This window comes from Eublepharis macularius, chromosome 9, assembly GCF_028583425.1.
Source record: "Eublepharis macularius isolate TG4126 chromosome 9, MPM_Emac_v1.0, whole genome shotgun sequence".
Lineage (NCBI taxonomy): Eukaryota > Metazoa > Chordata > Lepidosauria > Squamata > Eublepharidae > Eublepharis > Eublepharis macularius.
This window is the reverse complement of record NC_072798.1, coordinates 12,108,430-12,125,050: the sequence shown is the minus strand read 5'-3', so window position 1 is coordinate 12,125,050 and position 16,621 is coordinate 12,108,430. Positions and strand designations below refer to the sequence as shown.

General features: G+C 42.4%; 1 protein-coding gene across 1 annotated transcript in view; it reads left to right on the top strand.

Moving 5' to 3' along the window:
- USP6NL (USP6 N-terminal like) overlaps positions 1-16,621 on the top strand; it is a 171,303-nt gene that overhangs the window by 134,176 nt on the left and 20,506 nt on the right. The window contains exons 8-13 of the mRNA XM_054988917.1: positions 2,474-2,583; positions 6,827-6,875; positions 9,703-9,823; positions 11,464-11,558; positions 15,924-15,989; positions 16,108-16,207. Of these exons, the coding sequence (XP_054844892.1) occupies positions 2,474-2,583; positions 6,827-6,875; positions 9,703-9,823; positions 11,464-11,558; positions 15,924-15,989; positions 16,108-16,207 (541 nt within the window). The remainder of the gene's footprint in view (positions 1-2,473; positions 2,584-6,826; positions 6,876-9,702; positions 9,824-11,463; positions 11,559-15,923; positions 15,990-16,107; positions 16,208-16,621) is intronic.

Sequence of the window (16,621 nt, the reverse complement as noted above, 5' to 3'; positions counted from 1 at the left end):
TTAATTCTTGTATTCAGCAGTTTTTGTAAGTGCCTTTGAAACTCCAACAAAATCCCACCATTCTTCCAAGGAGCTCAGAGTGGCTTCCATTGCTTCTTTCCTCTTGATCCTTAAAACAATCCTGTGAGGTAGGATAGGCTGAGAGAGACTGACCCGGTGAGGTTCATGGTAGAGTGGGGATTTGACCTGGTCGCCTCCATCCAAATCGGTATGAACCACTGCGCCACACTGGCTTTAGCTAATGAGCAGCAAACCTCTTAACCAAAATGTTTATGAGCTAACTATGAAATACTGAACAAAAATGGATTAAAGCGAAGTGGATGTGTCTCCAAAGGTTATGGATGCCATCTAGTGATGTGTACAGGAAAAGAAATAAGCCCACCAGGGTGTGCAGACGCAGGTTGTTTTCATTCTGAAGGATGGTTTTAAAGAACTGTCTTGGAAATCCTTCAGAAACAGGCCTGTGGTTGGACAGGCAATCAGAATAAACGGTTACAGCAATCTAATATGAAACTTCAGCAGTCCCATAATATTAATGCAGGTTTGTGTGTACTGCATTGGAAAAAATATTCAGCACATGCTAAAGATTTTCTCACATGAACTGGAACCTGAACGTTTTCTAGCCAGGTTTTCAGTCTGTCTCACCCGGCTGGCATCAGCATCCGGGCCTTGGGTAAGTTTGCTCGATTTACTTGTTCAGCTACCACTGAACCAAGAATTGATCCTTTTTAACACTTAAACAATCCAGTTGGAGAGGTGATGAGGGGTTGTATAGGTTACTTGCATGTAGGGGGAAGGGCAGCTCGCGCTTTTCGCAAACAAGATCACTGCCATGTAATTTAGGGTGGGGCAGTCCCTCAATTTGCACTGCTTCTGACCTTCCGTAGTGCTCGGTGAGCTCAACTTTCCTGAGATCCCACTTAAGTGAATATCATGCTTTCCAAAGTCCTCTAATGCATGGAGGATTAGGGTATTTTATGACTACAGTATTCTGCAATCTTGCCGTTGAGGAATGTGGGGAAATCCAACTGATGATCTCTTGGCTTGGGCCACCTCCATCTTGGAACTAACGTTGCATCCCACAGAGGTTGCCCTTCCTCCTCTCCTTCCATGTTTCAGCATCAAAGAGGCAGTACTGTGCCAAAGCAACCCGTCTTCCAAAGTGTGCTAGGCGGGCTAATATCCCTCCACTACAAAAATGACCAATCTCTTGCTAATGAACCCCTAGAACAGGGGTTCCCAACGTGGTACCTGTGGGAATCGTGTCACTCACCAACAACATCCCTGCACCTGCCAAGTGCTTTCAGAAAGTGGGTAGGGCTCCTTATTGTCCGTTAGAGACATGATTGGTTGTTATTTTTTAAAAAACATTTTGGGAGCAGCTAAGGCCACAGCCCAAGGATCTTTACTGTGTGACTGATGGTAAGCTGTGCATATACAAGAAAATGTTTTAAAACTGCGTGTTCGCTTTAGAAGGCATCCTGTTAAACAAAGCATCTGCCCGAAATGTTGAAGAGTTAACTGTTAGAGTTATGCGTAACATCACTTCCTGACATTTTGAGTTTGGCTCCACCTCCCATGGCAGCCATTTTGTGGATGGCTCTGCCTCCCATGGCAGCCATTTTGTGGTTGGGGCTACCACCCTGTGTCAGATTTCCAAAGGTGTTTACAGGCTGGAAAAGCTTTGGAGGCTGATGTTATAGAACATCACTAATTCAGTTGTTATGAAATGTACTTGCTTTAAACTGAGGCGGGAGCTTGTATGACTGAATGCAGCACCATACCCAAAACTTTGCTTCCACTTCCTTATATCTCAGAGGCAGAAGATGGCCTCCTCATGGATCAAAATTCATACAACAGGGCTATCCACAGCTACAATTTAGGTAATAAAGGTCAGGCAGCACTTTGAGTTGCCATAGGAATTCATTAGTGTCTCTTGACACTGAGGCAAAGGTGTCATCCCTCAACACATGAAGATGTAGTGGTGATTGTAAGTGTGTGTGTGTGTGTGTGTATTTGTGTGTGAGGAAATAGAACCAATGAGGGGCCTAGGACTGGAAGGGTGGGAGGGAATAAGACTCGCCCATGAGTCTTCACAGTTCCCACTTGTAGGAAATAAGACATCAAGCGGAAGGCTCAGCTAGAGCCCTTTTTCTCTGGTGTCTACTTTTCTATATCAAAAGATTTTTTTAAAAAAACAGAAGAACACTCAGGGCCAAGCTACACATGACGAATGACACTTGAATGGCAAGTGTATTTCTCCCTGTTCACTTGCCCTCCACTCAATCCACTTGCCGTTCAAGTGTCATTCGTCACTTGTAGCTTGGCCCCCCCTCACAAGAACTCCCACCTGCAGTCTGAAGGTGTCCATCCTCAGTGTGGGCTTACCTAGTTAATGAAAATAAGGTCATCTATGAGTGTATACATCACTGGTCTCCTTAATATGAATGTATTTTTTGAATTTTTCCCCTAGACCTTAAAAACCCAAGCGAGAGTGAGCTCCCCAGACATCAGACAAATTGATCTAGACGTAAATCGGACGTATCGGGATCATATCATGTTTAGAGATAGATACGGAGTGAAGTAAGTAGATGTTTCTCCAGCATTTCTTAATCCATTTGATTTCTAGGATTTCAAATGGCACCGTTTGCATTTCAGACTTGGAAAGACTCTGGGCTCAAAGCCCTCTCCTGCCAGTTACAAAAACAGCAGTATGTATTTGGGTTGAGGTGGGGGTCATCAGGACCGGTTCTAGAGTTTCATCCCTTCCCCATGCTTCTGGCCTGATGTGTTCCTGTAACAGCAAGTGTATGCATAGAAATGTGTTTGACTCTGAAAGGTCAAACAACCAGGAGTTATCAGCAATTATTTTGATTTGCACTTGGAAGGAAAACAGTAATTATTTATTTATGCATCTGATGACTTTCTAAGCTGCTGTCTTTTTACCTGAAGGTCCTCTAGGTAGTTCATAGCTTAAAACACCAACTGTTTCATTATAATACAATTTCATTTTCAAATGTTGTTGAGAAAGGCTAATTCACGCATAATCTAGATTTGCAGCCCAGCCCCAGATTCCCTCCTGTGAAAGATCAATCATATATACAGACTAGGGTTGACAGAACATACCCAGTGACCAGCGGGAAAGTCGTAGGCAGGAACATGGAGGGACTGCAATGTCTTCTGTGATGTAGAGTAGCTCTAGGAATCACCAGAAACTCTGTGGTTTTTTATTAATATTTTTCTCCCACTGCCAATTGCAGCAGCCCTACTATGGACATGAAGACTGAAATTTTAAGTTTGTTCAGCTTTGTTCAAAAATAAGAAATGAAGTCATGATCAACCAAGTTTTTTGTACAGATATCACAGAAGTCAGTGACCAGCCATTTGCTTTGGGGGACCTCTGGAGCCCTAAAAGTATAATGCAACACTGGCTTAGCTGGGTCAATCTTGCAACAGCAGGTGCAGACATGCAGATTTCTATCTCCCAAGTTCCTAAATTCAATTTTCTAATAATAGATTCCACTAACTTAAAGTCAGTTCCCAGATATATTGAACATAGGTCATGTTCAGATATAAATTTGATCCGTTGTCAATGTGACATGACAAGTTAATATTAAACATAGAACATATCTGACATTATATAACCTGAACTGAGGCTCATAGGTGTTTGAGGGCATTTTTAAAGTATGCCACACAAGTTATTATAAAGCATTTTCTTAAGTTTGTCAGTAAATGAAATTTGTGCATAGAAATGGTTTATGTCTGACTAAAGATAGCTTTCCTTACAAAATCCTTTTCCGCTTCCCCAAGGAGAACACGAACTATCAGTTTCAGATCTAATATATTCTTAATTAAATCAGTGCATGTAGTGCTTCATGCATTAACATTTTAAAATTTTATATAAGAAATATATCCTGCATAATAAAGAAGCTTTTCCAGAAATATACAGAATATGAAAAAAGAAGAAAAATGCAAAGAAACTCTTACCAAATTATATAATAATCTTCAAATCTCTTAACTACATCAGTCTATTACACATCTCTTCCACATAAATCCTTAAACACATCCCTGTACTTCCAATTTTCCATTTTCTTCTGGTTTGATCTTGTTCCAGGAGATAATAAAGGGTCTCCATCCTTTCATATGAATTTCTTCTTCTCCCTTAATTGTTTGTACATCATAAATTCATGCAGTAAAATTAAACCTCCCATGTATCCTGAATGCTTCTTTTTGTTTCAGAACGATGACATCATATGTATGAAGTATTTCTTATGCAGCATTTAAAAATGCAAACTTTCACTTCTGAAAGGAGCCACTAAGCCGCTGTGAATAGGAGCTTTCAGCCCACCTTCTCATTTATTTTCCAGATTGGGTTCCCTTTACAATTGGCCCTTTTCCTCCTCTCAGAAGCTGGTCTGTTGTGACTGAACAAAAAAAAAGCTCAAAATTTTAATTCTTTTTCAAAGTAATATTTAAAGTTCCTTTTATTCCTGTGGGTTTTAGTGTATTTCGGGAGGCAGCTGGGGGAAGGGGGGACAGGCCAAAGATACTTTTCCAAAACAAAGTAGGGTAGTCGTTTAACTTCCTAGCTACTAATCCTGTCTGTTGTCCTGCAAGACATAATCAGAACTAGAGATGGGTACAAACCGGAAAAAAACTGAACCATGTGGTTCGTGCTTTGTCAAATTTCATGAACCACGAACTTTCACGAACCTGCCCCTGGTTCGCGAACTGGTTTGTTTGGTTTGTGAAAATGTCACATCCAGATCAGAAAAATCATCACTTCTGGGCCAGCAGAAGTTCACTTACGGGTCAGCAGAAGGTCTGCAGGAGGTCCATCCCCTGTTGCCTAGGAAACTGATTGATTGCACCAGGCTGTCTGCAGTGACAAACCAAAAAACAAACCAGCCTAAAGTTCATGCGGTTCGTCAGAAATGGGATCTGACGAACTGCTGGTTTGCGAATCACAAACCAGCCAGGTTCGTGCTTGGTTCGTATTTCGGTTCGTGCCTGTCTCTAATCAGAACCCATAACCGGAACTCCAAAAACTATGCAGCTAATTTGTCATGCCCAAGGCTGCTCCAGGCTTCTGTTCCTTGGAGAGCATTTCCCCTTGTTGCCTAGCAAACCACTGTCTAAATAAGGGGAGTATGGCAGGCAGAGCTTGCTATTTGAAAAAGGAAAAAATAATCATGCCTTCTAGAGATCGTGCCCATGTCTTTGGAAACACGTAATGCTGCTCTTTTCCTGTCCTACATTTTAAATCTGTTTTTACTGTCCATCTCCAGTGATATAGTGGAGCTGTTTCTAAATAGGCATGATTGAATGTAGCCTTTGTATCCATGAATCGCCAAGTGTAATCCACCTTGACTGTCAGTGAGAAAGGCAGACTATAAATAACGTAAATAAAGAAATTAGTGTCCTATTAGGAAAAAAATAGTTTGAATTGTGATGTCAGCTTTTTCCAGTGAAACTAAGCCAAAGCGGATGGGGGAAAATTATTCAACAAGCTGCTTTGCTAAGCCCAACAAAATTATTTCACTGTGAACTGCTGTGGCATTTTAAAGAGAGCTGAAACAGTGTGTGTGAAGGCCTTGGGTGAAGGCTTTGTGATATTTTACTTGATTTAAAATATTTATATCTTGCCTGCTACCTCATAGGATTCTCAAGGCAGGTTGCAGAGATTTTAAATATATAATCAACCTGGCATGAGTAGCGCTCATAATTCAATGCATTATAACCATGCATAGGTAATTGCTTCAGGTGAGTTTCAGGTATTGGTCTGCAGAAGGGCAAGATTTGCGGTCAGTAGCACCTTAAAGAACAGCTAGAGTCAAAGCTCCCTTTGTCAGACATTTTGTGTGATGAAGAGCGCTTTAACTCTTGAAAGCTTATACCCTGGAAATCTTGACCTTTTAAGGTGCTACTGGACTCTTATCTTGTACAGGTAATTGCTTGTATGAATCTCCTTCTTCAAAATGTTATGGACTGCTTTCTGGGTTCAGACCCCAAACTTTTTCTCCAGATTTTAGCTCCTCCTTTTCCTCTACTACCATCTATGAGCTTAAACTTTTTTTTTTGAAATTTGGTTTAACTTGAACTTGAAACAACGTTAACACATTAGAGGACAGGAGGGTTGACTCGGCAGCACTTTGGACTGCACCGCTCACCGTGGGGTTCTAAAGTGGGCCAACATTTTATGTACCTATATTAATTAGATGGCTTCCACCTTCAAAATAGGTTCGAGGCAATTTTCATTAAAAAGTCACACGGCGTAGAAATGAGATTAAAATTGCAAAAATCAACAAAGCCATCAGGTCAGGAAAAAAAGCCCATGTAAAACCAACAACTTCAATTTTGACCAAGTTCAGCCAAAGAATATCTTAAACAAAGCTTTCTTACATCCTGAAAACTAAGAAAGAGGAGATGCCTTCCTTCGAGTGGTAGCCCATCCCAGAATGCTGGACTTGTTAGAAAACGCTCTAGACAAGGCAGCTGCTCTTATGGACGGTTGGCAAAGAGAAGTTGCCGGAAGGAGCATAACTGATATAAGGCATTCTTCAAGGCCTACATAGTTTGTTCTGTTTAACTCTCACAGCAGCTACCCTGTAGTTCAGTGAGCTTCATTAAATGAGTGGGAAATTAGTCTCTCCAGTTATTGCTAAATACTTTATGCACCAGACTATCCTGATACTTGAGTGCGTACAAAACACACCCAAACTGTGAAATTTCTACCACAAATCCCATTCTGTAGTCCTTTTGTTTACGCAGTTGAAATCAGTTTTAAATTCTGGCTTTATTTATGTTTGTCTTTGTTTCTTTCTAGGCAACAATCTTTATTCCATGTTTTAGCTGCATATTCTATATATAACACAGTAAGTCACAGCCCGTCTATCTCTCTGCTTATATCTCCAGCTTACTTTTAAAATACAAGGCGACAGTGTTGGTAGAAAAGCTAAACCCTAAAATGGAAAGAGCAAGAGCCAAAGTGACAGCAGCCACCGGTCCATCCTGTGGCCACTGACACCATTTTAGAAGCATTTGTAGTTCTGTTAAGATTACCGTGAGGCCCCAGTCCAGGGACCACATGTGGTGCAGGGGCCCCCAGACCTTTCTCCCTGCTGTACCTTTTCAGGTTCTGAAACAGTAATGGGGGGGGGGCAGTTTTAGCACCTGAAAAAGCATGGTGGGGGAGAGCTCCTTGGGCTGCCATGTGTGCTCCAGGTTGGGACTTTACAGCAACTTATAAAAAACTACAAATGCTTCTGAAATGGTGTCGTGGCCACGGGATGGACCCGTGGCTGCTGTCACTTGTAGTTTGGCTCTGTGTGTAAGCAAGCCTACCTCTTGGCTAGAAGCGCTGTGAAGTGTTTCTAATTATGCCTGGCTGTCCTAAGAGAGTATGCTATTGATTCTTGACAAGACAGTGTCAAAACCTTTTGTATAATACCTAAAATCATTACTTGTTAGAAACTTGCTTTTTTACAAAAAAAGTCATAAGGTCAATAAAATGCCTTTCATCAGGAGCAACAAACATTTCCCAAACGGGTGGGGAGGATGTTAATACAGAGTTATTACAATGGGGAAATGTTTGTCTTTTTCATCTTTGTGTAAGATTTTAAAACTCTAGAAATACCTTCCTCTTCTTTGGGATTTTGTTTTCAAATGATTGCTTACCTTGAGCTTCTGGAATAGGGTGGGATAAAAATCTACATAAATATGCCTGCTCCCAAGTTACACAGATCTCTTCCACAGGCTAGAAAAATGGTTAAAAGAGCAAAATACCGAGCATTTTTGATGATTTTAGTGTTAATTTTAATTCTCAAGTTGGACATACAAGAAACTGTTGGTGCACCAGAATCTTGCCATGCAGTTCTTCTGAGATGAAGAAATGGTTCTTAAGATGTGTGCAAGGGACACCAGCATTCCTGCGTGTCTGATTTGGGTTCAGGTGCAGTATAGAGAGAGCGTGCGCACAGCCGTTTTCAGCCCTCACTCATTTTGTCAACAGGTGCCACATTGGTGCAAATTGCAGCTTCTTGGGGCCATTTAAGGTTGTGAAAACACACTGCAGGCTTAACTTCTCTACGCACACACACGCGCACACCCCATAATCCTGACCTGAATCAGACACTTGCTTTTAAAAAGGGTAGGGGTATCTTCCCAGAATTCTCTTCTCACAATTGGTTTAGCCCTGAAGTGTCAGGGACTTGGTGGAATAAATCCCTAGGTACAATTAGAACAACAGAGGAGGTGTGTTTGTAAGATGGGTTAAAATCTATTCCCCTGTTCATCCATTTGCATTTTGGAAGGTTCTTTACAGTCTCAGGGCACTGTCGTACCACCTGCAGTAGACAAGCTTTTCCCTTCGCTTCTACCTGCCAGTTCATAGAACTATAATTCATTGTCGTGTCTTCTGTGCAATCCCACATGGGAACTGTGCATGCACATGCACAGTTCTCATGTATGCCTGCACAGAAGAACGCTCCGTGAACAACAGTTACAGGCAGGTACAACCCTGTTTTCTTCTGGCCAACTGGACCTGAAAGCTTCCCATTTACTCTTTAGGATTCTGGATGAGGCTGGATGAGATGTGGAATTTCTCGTTTCTTTTATTATTGAAAAGCAACAAGGCAATTATCTGGATTGAGGCCAGTGCAATTTTAACCATGCCATTTTCCTGGTAGAAATCACCTTTTTTGTAAATTTAGCTAGTCTTTACTAGGTATATACATAATAAATATGAGACATATAATTTAATAGCTATTGTCTTTTATCAAATTTTGGGCAAAACTTTTCTGACTCCTGTTGCCATAACCTGGAAATTACTGAAACATCAATCTGTAGTAAGCATCAAGTTATGTAGCGCCTTGTGGTTTTGGTAAAACAGTGAGTCTAACAAAGATACAACTCCCTGCTTTCTAACCATTCTTTCTATTGAGAATGTGCACTTTTCTTTCTGTCTCTGGCAAAGAAATGACCACTTTAAATGGATTTTCCCTAGTGAGTAGAAAAGACAAGTTTAATATGGGTACCTGCAGGGCTTTTTTTCTGGGAAAAGAGGTGGCAGAACTCAGTGGGTTGCCAGCACAGGAGGAAACTCCTGGAGGGAAGTGGTGCCCCTGGTACCACATGTGCATGCGCAAAGTGTGCACACGCTTCTGGGACCGCGCAATGATGTCACTTTGGGTCAGCTGGAACAAGAAGGGAGTTTTTAAAAGTTTAAATCACCCTTGGTGAACATGGTCACATGGCTGGTGGCCCCCTCCCGTTCTCTCCAGACCGAGGGGAGTTTAGATCGCCCTCTGCACTGCGGCATGGAAGGCGATCTAAACTCCCCTCTATCTAGAGATCAGGGAGTGGGGACACCGGCCATGTGATCATTTTCAAGAGGTGCCGGAACTCCGTTCCACTGCGTTCCAGCTGAAAAAAAGCCCTGGGTACCTGTCTCCCTCACCCGCACACTAGCAGCAGCTTAGGGAAGCCAATTTCTATCAAGAAAACAATGAGTGAGTTTAATTCCCTTTAGTGCCGTGGCCCCGGTCTACAATGGAAGGAAGAGGGGAAACAGTTGTGTGTGAATCTTAAAACATATGCTTGACCTGACCATGGCTATTCCACATCTTGGATGGTTTTGCGCCCTCAAAATGACCAGTTTATCGGACGGGAGAATCTTAAATGCTTTGTCTTCTATATTTTCAGGAAGTTGGATATTGTCAAGGGATGAGCCAGATCACAGCTTTACTCCTTATGTATATGAATGAAGAAGATGCCTTCTGGGCCCTGGTAAAACTGCTCTCGGGACCCAAGCATGCTATGCATGGTATGGCAATTTCAGATCTTGTTGAAATAGGCTTGCTCGAACCCAGGCCCGATTCGACTGTAGACGGTTTGGGTCTGAATTTGTTAAGCCATGAGTTGGGCTGTTTTAGATAGTAAATATGATCCAAATGATGCATTTTTAAAAATTGTTTACTCTGCTTCTTTAAAGTTCTGCGTTGAGTATGATAAGCCTACAAAAGAGATATTTTTGAACCATTTGCAGCAGTGTGCCAAAATTCTTGTGATGTCTGCAGGCAAGGAGTTGCTGTGCAACAGTTCTAAGGGGCTGCCGCAGGCCCTGAAACATTGCATGAATTAGTTCAAATTTGCTAATCAAAAAGCAGAAATAAAAGCAAGGGATTTTTTTGCATCCCTAGGAAACTAGGTAACTTACAATGCAGTGCTAAATAGCGTTGTGCCATTCTATGACCATTGATTTCAGTGGGCTTAGACTGGAGTAACTCTGTTTAGGATTGCACAGTTAGACTTTTTAAAAAACACCTTCAGGCAGACTGTTTTCTTAACCCTAGTCTGAGGGCGAACAGAGTTTGAGATTCATTGTTTCTTCTGTGTTTCGGGATCATGTGTGTGGCTACAAATAGCTGGCTGTCACAGGTTTGATAATCAGTTGCCCCAACGTTTTATTACCTCGCGTCCAGTGTGCCCCATGGTGCAGTGGGAGCAGGGAATATGTTCTGTGACTCAGTCCTGAATTCCTCTGTGAATTGCAAACCAGGGTTTTTTTTCAGCTGGAACGTGGTGGACCGGAGTTCCGGAACCTCTTGAAAATGGTCACATGGCGGGGGTGGCCCCGCCCCCTGATCTCCAGACAGAGGGGAGTTTAGATTGCCCTCCACACCAAGCAACCATTTTCTCTAAGGGCAACCCACTGAGTTCCACCACCTCTTTTCCCAGAAAAAAATCCCTGTTGCAAACGATTGTGTCACAGTGCAATCCAAAGCACAGTTATGCCATTCTAAGTCAGCTGAAGTAAATGGGCTTAGAATGGTGTAACTGTCCTTAAAACTCTCCATACTTTTTAGCCACTGTGGGTTGGTTCAGAAGTAATGTTCCCACGAGGAATATGGCATGGATTTGTGTGCACCCTCCTCCCCTCGCACTCTGCAATTCCCTCCATTTATGGTTTGTTGAGAAACAGTCTGCCACTATACATGAACTGAATGAACTATGGTTTATGCACACCTGGTTTGAGTCTAATGGAAAACTATGGTTTTCTGAGAAAACATGAAGGTAAGGAAAGAATTACAACACGTGGAGGGGGGGGGACAGGAAGGAGCACATGAGCCCAAACCCTGGGCACGAGTGGTCGTACAGTGTGCCCTGACAATTGCAGTGTTTGAAGTCACTCCGTGTGTGAGCATATACGTTACAGCTGTCTAGACCACATCCTATATCCAAGAGTGGGCTGTGACTCACAAAAGTTTAGTCCACAAATAAATTTGTTGAACTTTAAATGGCCCCGAGATACTTTTTCTTTTTTTAATGTTAAGTGTTGTGTACAATGACTGTAGCTGAAAGGCAATACATTCCTGAAGCTGTGAAAGTATTTTGTGGGAATGTCTTGGTGATTCATATTCTTTTGGTGGTTCTCTCCTGTCCTCCTTTTTCCCTTTATTTTAGGTTTTTTTGTTCCTGGTTTTCCAAAGCTGTTGAGGTTTCAAGAACATCACGACAAAATCATGAAGAAATGTTTGTCAAAGCTTAAGCAGCACTTTGTAAGTAAAATGCCACCACAGACAGGAAGCTGATAAAGGGCATTGTTTGCTGGCAAAAAGTCCAGCACCACATTTAATGAGGATGTTGGTATTTAGGGGACATTTGAAGCTGCCCTATATGGAGCCAGTCTGTTGGTTCCAACCCATTACATTTTCTTCTGACTGGCATTGGTTCTGTCGGGTTACGAAGAGAGGTCAGCTCCACTGCCAGAGGATTGAATCTAAGATTTTCAGCAGGTGTCCCAGCAGTTGAACAATCTTAATTCCCCATTTGTATCAGTAGCTGATTCTGCACACGTTGGATAATGCACTTTCAATGCACTTTATCAATCGTTTGAGGTGGATTTTTTGTTCTGCACACAAAAAAATCCGTTCCAAATGATCTATAAAGAGGATTGGAAGTGCATTATCCAACGTGTGCAGAATCACTCAGTGTTTTTGTGGATTCTTGTGAGCACCATTAATGGAAACTTAATTTAAAACTTGACCCATAGAAGCAGTCGAGTTTGTGCCCTGGTTTGTACTTTGAGCGAGAGAAATCTTTTTATTATCAAGCAATAAAAATGATTTTTATTTCAAAGTGGTTGACTGTTTCTCTCTTAACTTTGATTCTCTGGTGAGTATGAAGTCTTAACTAGTGTTCTTGTAGCTAGCTGCAAACTGGAGCTTTGCAGCCTTAGTTAGAAGCCAACTTAGAAGCCATGTGCAAAAGAGTGGCTACTCAGAAGCAAGTCCTGTGTTATTCAGTGGGGCTTACTTCTAGGAAAGTGTCCTTAGGGTTGCAGCTTTTGTCTTGGTGAAGGCAGGGCTCATTTTGAGGAGGAACGCACAGGAACGCAGTTCCGACAGTTCCCCAAAGAGGTCACGTCAGGTGGCCCCGCCCACCTGACTCAGCCATTTTGGGCCTGTTTCTGCCTGGATTGGGGCCGAAACGGCCCGGATCAGGCCTCTGACAGGTGGCAGATCACTTTCCCACTCCGCAGCAGCCTGATCCTGACCATTTTGGGCCCCTTTTCAGCCATTTTCAGCCCCTTTTTGTCATTTTGGGCCCAATTTCGGCCCTGGATGGTCAGGATTGGGTCCAAAACAGCCAGGATAGGTGATGTCAGGGGGCGTGGGATATGCTAATGAGTGATGCTAATAAGTTATGCTAACGAGTTCCTCCAGCTCTTTTTCTACGAAATGACCCCCGGGTGTAGGTATTATGCTAACCATAACTAGTTCCAAGTTAGGGAGCGGGAAATGCCCTGCACAAAGTGTGTGTGTGGCGGGGGGGGGGAGAATGTGCACGAGATGCTCCCAGTCTCATAATTTATGGTTAGGAGATCAGGCAGCTCCACACCTGCCCTGAGTTGAGCTTGCCCCCAACCAGGGAACTTTAGTCCTATGGATGCCCTAGTTTCGAACTCTAGACCTTTCAGAAAATGGCATTTTTCAAGATTGCTTCAGCTTGGTGGCACTCGAACGGTTGTGAACTATAAAAGCCTATTAGTAGGTCGAAGCACAGCATATTTCTTTCCCGCACGAGCCACTTGGGTGCAGATTCTTCAGTCAGAAATAATGGTTTTAGATATGAATCAACATGAGCCTTAGGGTGCAGATTTAAAGCATGTGTTTTGGGAAAGAGGGTTCTGCCAAAGTCAGTCGGATTTCATTCCAACTAAGTGTGGTTGAGATTGGAATATTTAATTTTAAGTCTATTCAGCAAATAGGCTACATTTTGTATAAGTATATGCGTGTGCACATTTTTCCACTTGCCGTGAGTGCACTTACAGGACACTCCATGTATACCTATTGTTTTCTCACTGTTTTCAAAAAATGATCCTATCAGTGGGGGAATATTGGATAGTGAAAACTGCAAGCCGCTAACCAAGTTATCTCTAAGGCAGTCTATTTGAGATTTTAATTTTAACAGCAGCGGACTATAATCATTGCTCTTTATATTGTTTATTTTGCGGAAAATTGTTTTCTAGGGCATAAAATGTCAATCCCATCCTGCCTCGGATCAGTAATTTTCCTAATCTGGGGGCCTGAACTCTCTGAATGGCTGATTTTAATAGACTAGAATAAACAAAGTGCTCCTAAATTAGTTATCTAACAACAAAAACAGACTGTGCAGCCCTTAAATATGTTATGATCCTGCGTCTAACTGCAGCATCACATTTAATAACTAGAATTGTTTTCCCAGAGTTGAGTGAGATAGCTTGTAAATGCTTTTATATATATTAAAACATTGGTTTCTTAACCGTCAAGTACCACCTTTGTTCCCAGATCAAGAGTCAGCTCTAATGACGCAAATTGTTTCTGCCATCGATTCTACTGACCCAGTGTGTATTTACACAAGTGGATAACTTGACTTTTTAAAATATTTTCTACAACGACTGTTGGGCTAAAAAAAACCCCCAGGGCAGCCTCTGTTGCTGTTCAGATGCTGCTGTAAATGCTTGCTTGATGCTCCATCATAGGTCTGGTTGAACTTCTTGAGGCCAAGGTCCATTTACTACACTCTTGGAAGAGGAGAGTATCTTGGCACATCTTACATCTTTTTCTAAAGAGACGCATCTCAACTCTCTCCACCTTCTTCCTTCTTGCAAGAGAATCTGATCCCCAATTTAGCCTGCTGCTCCTTCTGTATTGGCTGACGGCCATCTCACAATCTCCATGGGGTCCCAGGCATGGGGGGCTGTGGGCCATGCAATTTTTTGCCTCCTTTCAACATTATCAGCATATTGGAGGGGGGAAGAATTTCTGCACGCTAATGTAAGTGAGCCCAAAGGACTTCCTAATTTGCTTCTGAACTTTTCTCAGACTTTCTAGGAGATACACCCGAGCTGTAAACTTCACGTGTTTTGCAAGGAAGGAATTAACCATCACTGTGTGCATGCTTATTGAAAAAACAATGTAGATTGCAAGCCCGCTTGGAACTGTCGTTTGAAATTTTTTGTTTATAAGAGTGCAGCAGTTAACTCCATCTCGTCAGATCTCGGAAGCTAAGCAGGGTCGGCCTTGGTTAGTACTTGGATGGGAGACCACCAAGAAGTTGAGGGTTGCTACATGGAGGCAGGCAATGCCAAACTACTGCTGTTCATTTCTTTCCTATGGGGGTCACCATAAGTCAGCTGCAACTTGATGGCACTTTACACACATGCACATGGTTAGTGTTAGATGCATGTACAATTGTAAATTGCTAATAATGCTGTGGGGAGAGGGAAAAGAGAACTTGTGCTAAGGTTGCTGATTTGTAGTTAGTTTTCAGGAAGCGATGTTACATCTGAAGCTAAGTTTGGGTAGGCAGGCTGCTGTGTTCTCCCCTCCTCTTTTTTATCCTCACAACCACCCTGTGAGGTAGGTTAGGCTGTGTGTGTCTGACTGATCAGAGTTCACCCAGTGGGCTTCCATGGTAAAATGGGGATTCAAACCTGGATCTTTCAGATCCTCCTCTGTCACTCTAACCATTATGCCCCAGCACACATTTTAACTGATTGCAGGCAGCCCTGTGGGCTTTCCAGTAAATTTGAAATGCAAATCAATCACAATTGGATTTATTTGATTTGTATTTAGTCAACAAATATATAAAAATATGTTAATTTTATGTTTTGTATAAGTATCTTGAAAGATTTCTCCAATAGCTAGGAATAGTTGAAATGTATAGATAATGGGTTGGATCCAAAACTGTCAATGGAATGGGGGTGGAGGCGCTAGCACCAATCCCACATCCCACAGCAGCCTGCACCAGACACAGGGAGGAAGAAACATTTCATTTTGTCTGCAGAACTCCACTGATTTTACTTGGGAATCCAACCCACAGTCAGAGATGGATGTAAAATGCACTTGCCAGGGACCAAAATAAAAGTAAATTACAACTATAAACCTGCCGATTTGACTAGCATCCATTCACTACATTACCAACTGACTTTATGAAACAGCATCTTTTTAGGAGTGGAGAATGTTCTACCGGGGACAACCGCAAGAGTGGAAATGTCTCCCCTAGAACGTTTTCCGATTTGCGGCACTGCAGGTGCAACTAAAACTCTTCGCAGGCCCTCCCCGGTAGCCTGATGTGACCTCATAAGACCGTATGGGAAGTGGTGGTCCTGAAAGTAACCTACTTTGATCTTTCTGCTTGGGAAACAGCACACCCTGAATTGTGCCTGTTTTTCTTGGAGCGTTTTGTTGTTTTGAATTCTTCTGTCTGGGAAGGGGAAAAGTTGATAGTAAATCAGATGCCTAGAAGTCAGAGTCGGATGCAGATCAAAAATACTTTGCTGTTGAACTTCTGGTTAATGATCTGTGGAGACCAAGGGGCATGATGCTATCTTCTCTCCTGAGGATTAAGAAGTTTTTTTTTCTTTCTCCTTTTGTCAGGATTCCCAGGACGTTACCACAAGCTTTTACACAATGAAGTGGTTTTTCCAGTGTTTCCTTGACCGTGTGAGTGCCCCCAGTTTGTTTCCTATTTCTGTCATTCCAACCACAATTGCGGGGTACAAAGTTTGGGCTTCTTCTTTTTGGGGGGTTTGCTTTTTGACATTGGGCTCTCTCTTTGCAGACTCCCTTTCGGTTAACCCTCAGGATCTGGGATGTCTACATACTTGAAGGCGAACGGGTTCTCACTGCGATGTCTTACACCATTTTGAAAATGCACAGAAGTAAGAGTGCCGTCCTTCTTTAAACACTTATCTGCCATATTGGAGTGGTCAGTCACCGAACGAAAGATGAGTTTCATGGGCCTCTTTCACAAAGCGTTGGGGGGTGTCCTCCCACTTGTTCCCCCTTGCATGGAAGGGCAGGTTTTGTGACTGCTTATTTCTGATTATTTCAGAAGAAGCAATGATACCGCTGTTGAGAAGATACTGGTAACCTGGAACAGCTGCAGAACATACAGCTGTGTCCCAAATACACAAACTAATTTTACTTATTTAAAACATTTCTATGCCTCCGTTCCACCCCCAATAGGGGCCCCAAGGCAACAAACATTAAAAACATTTCAACATTAAAATGGCATATAAAATAAAGAATAAATAAAATAATTCAGTAAAAACATAGAAACACACGCAACACGA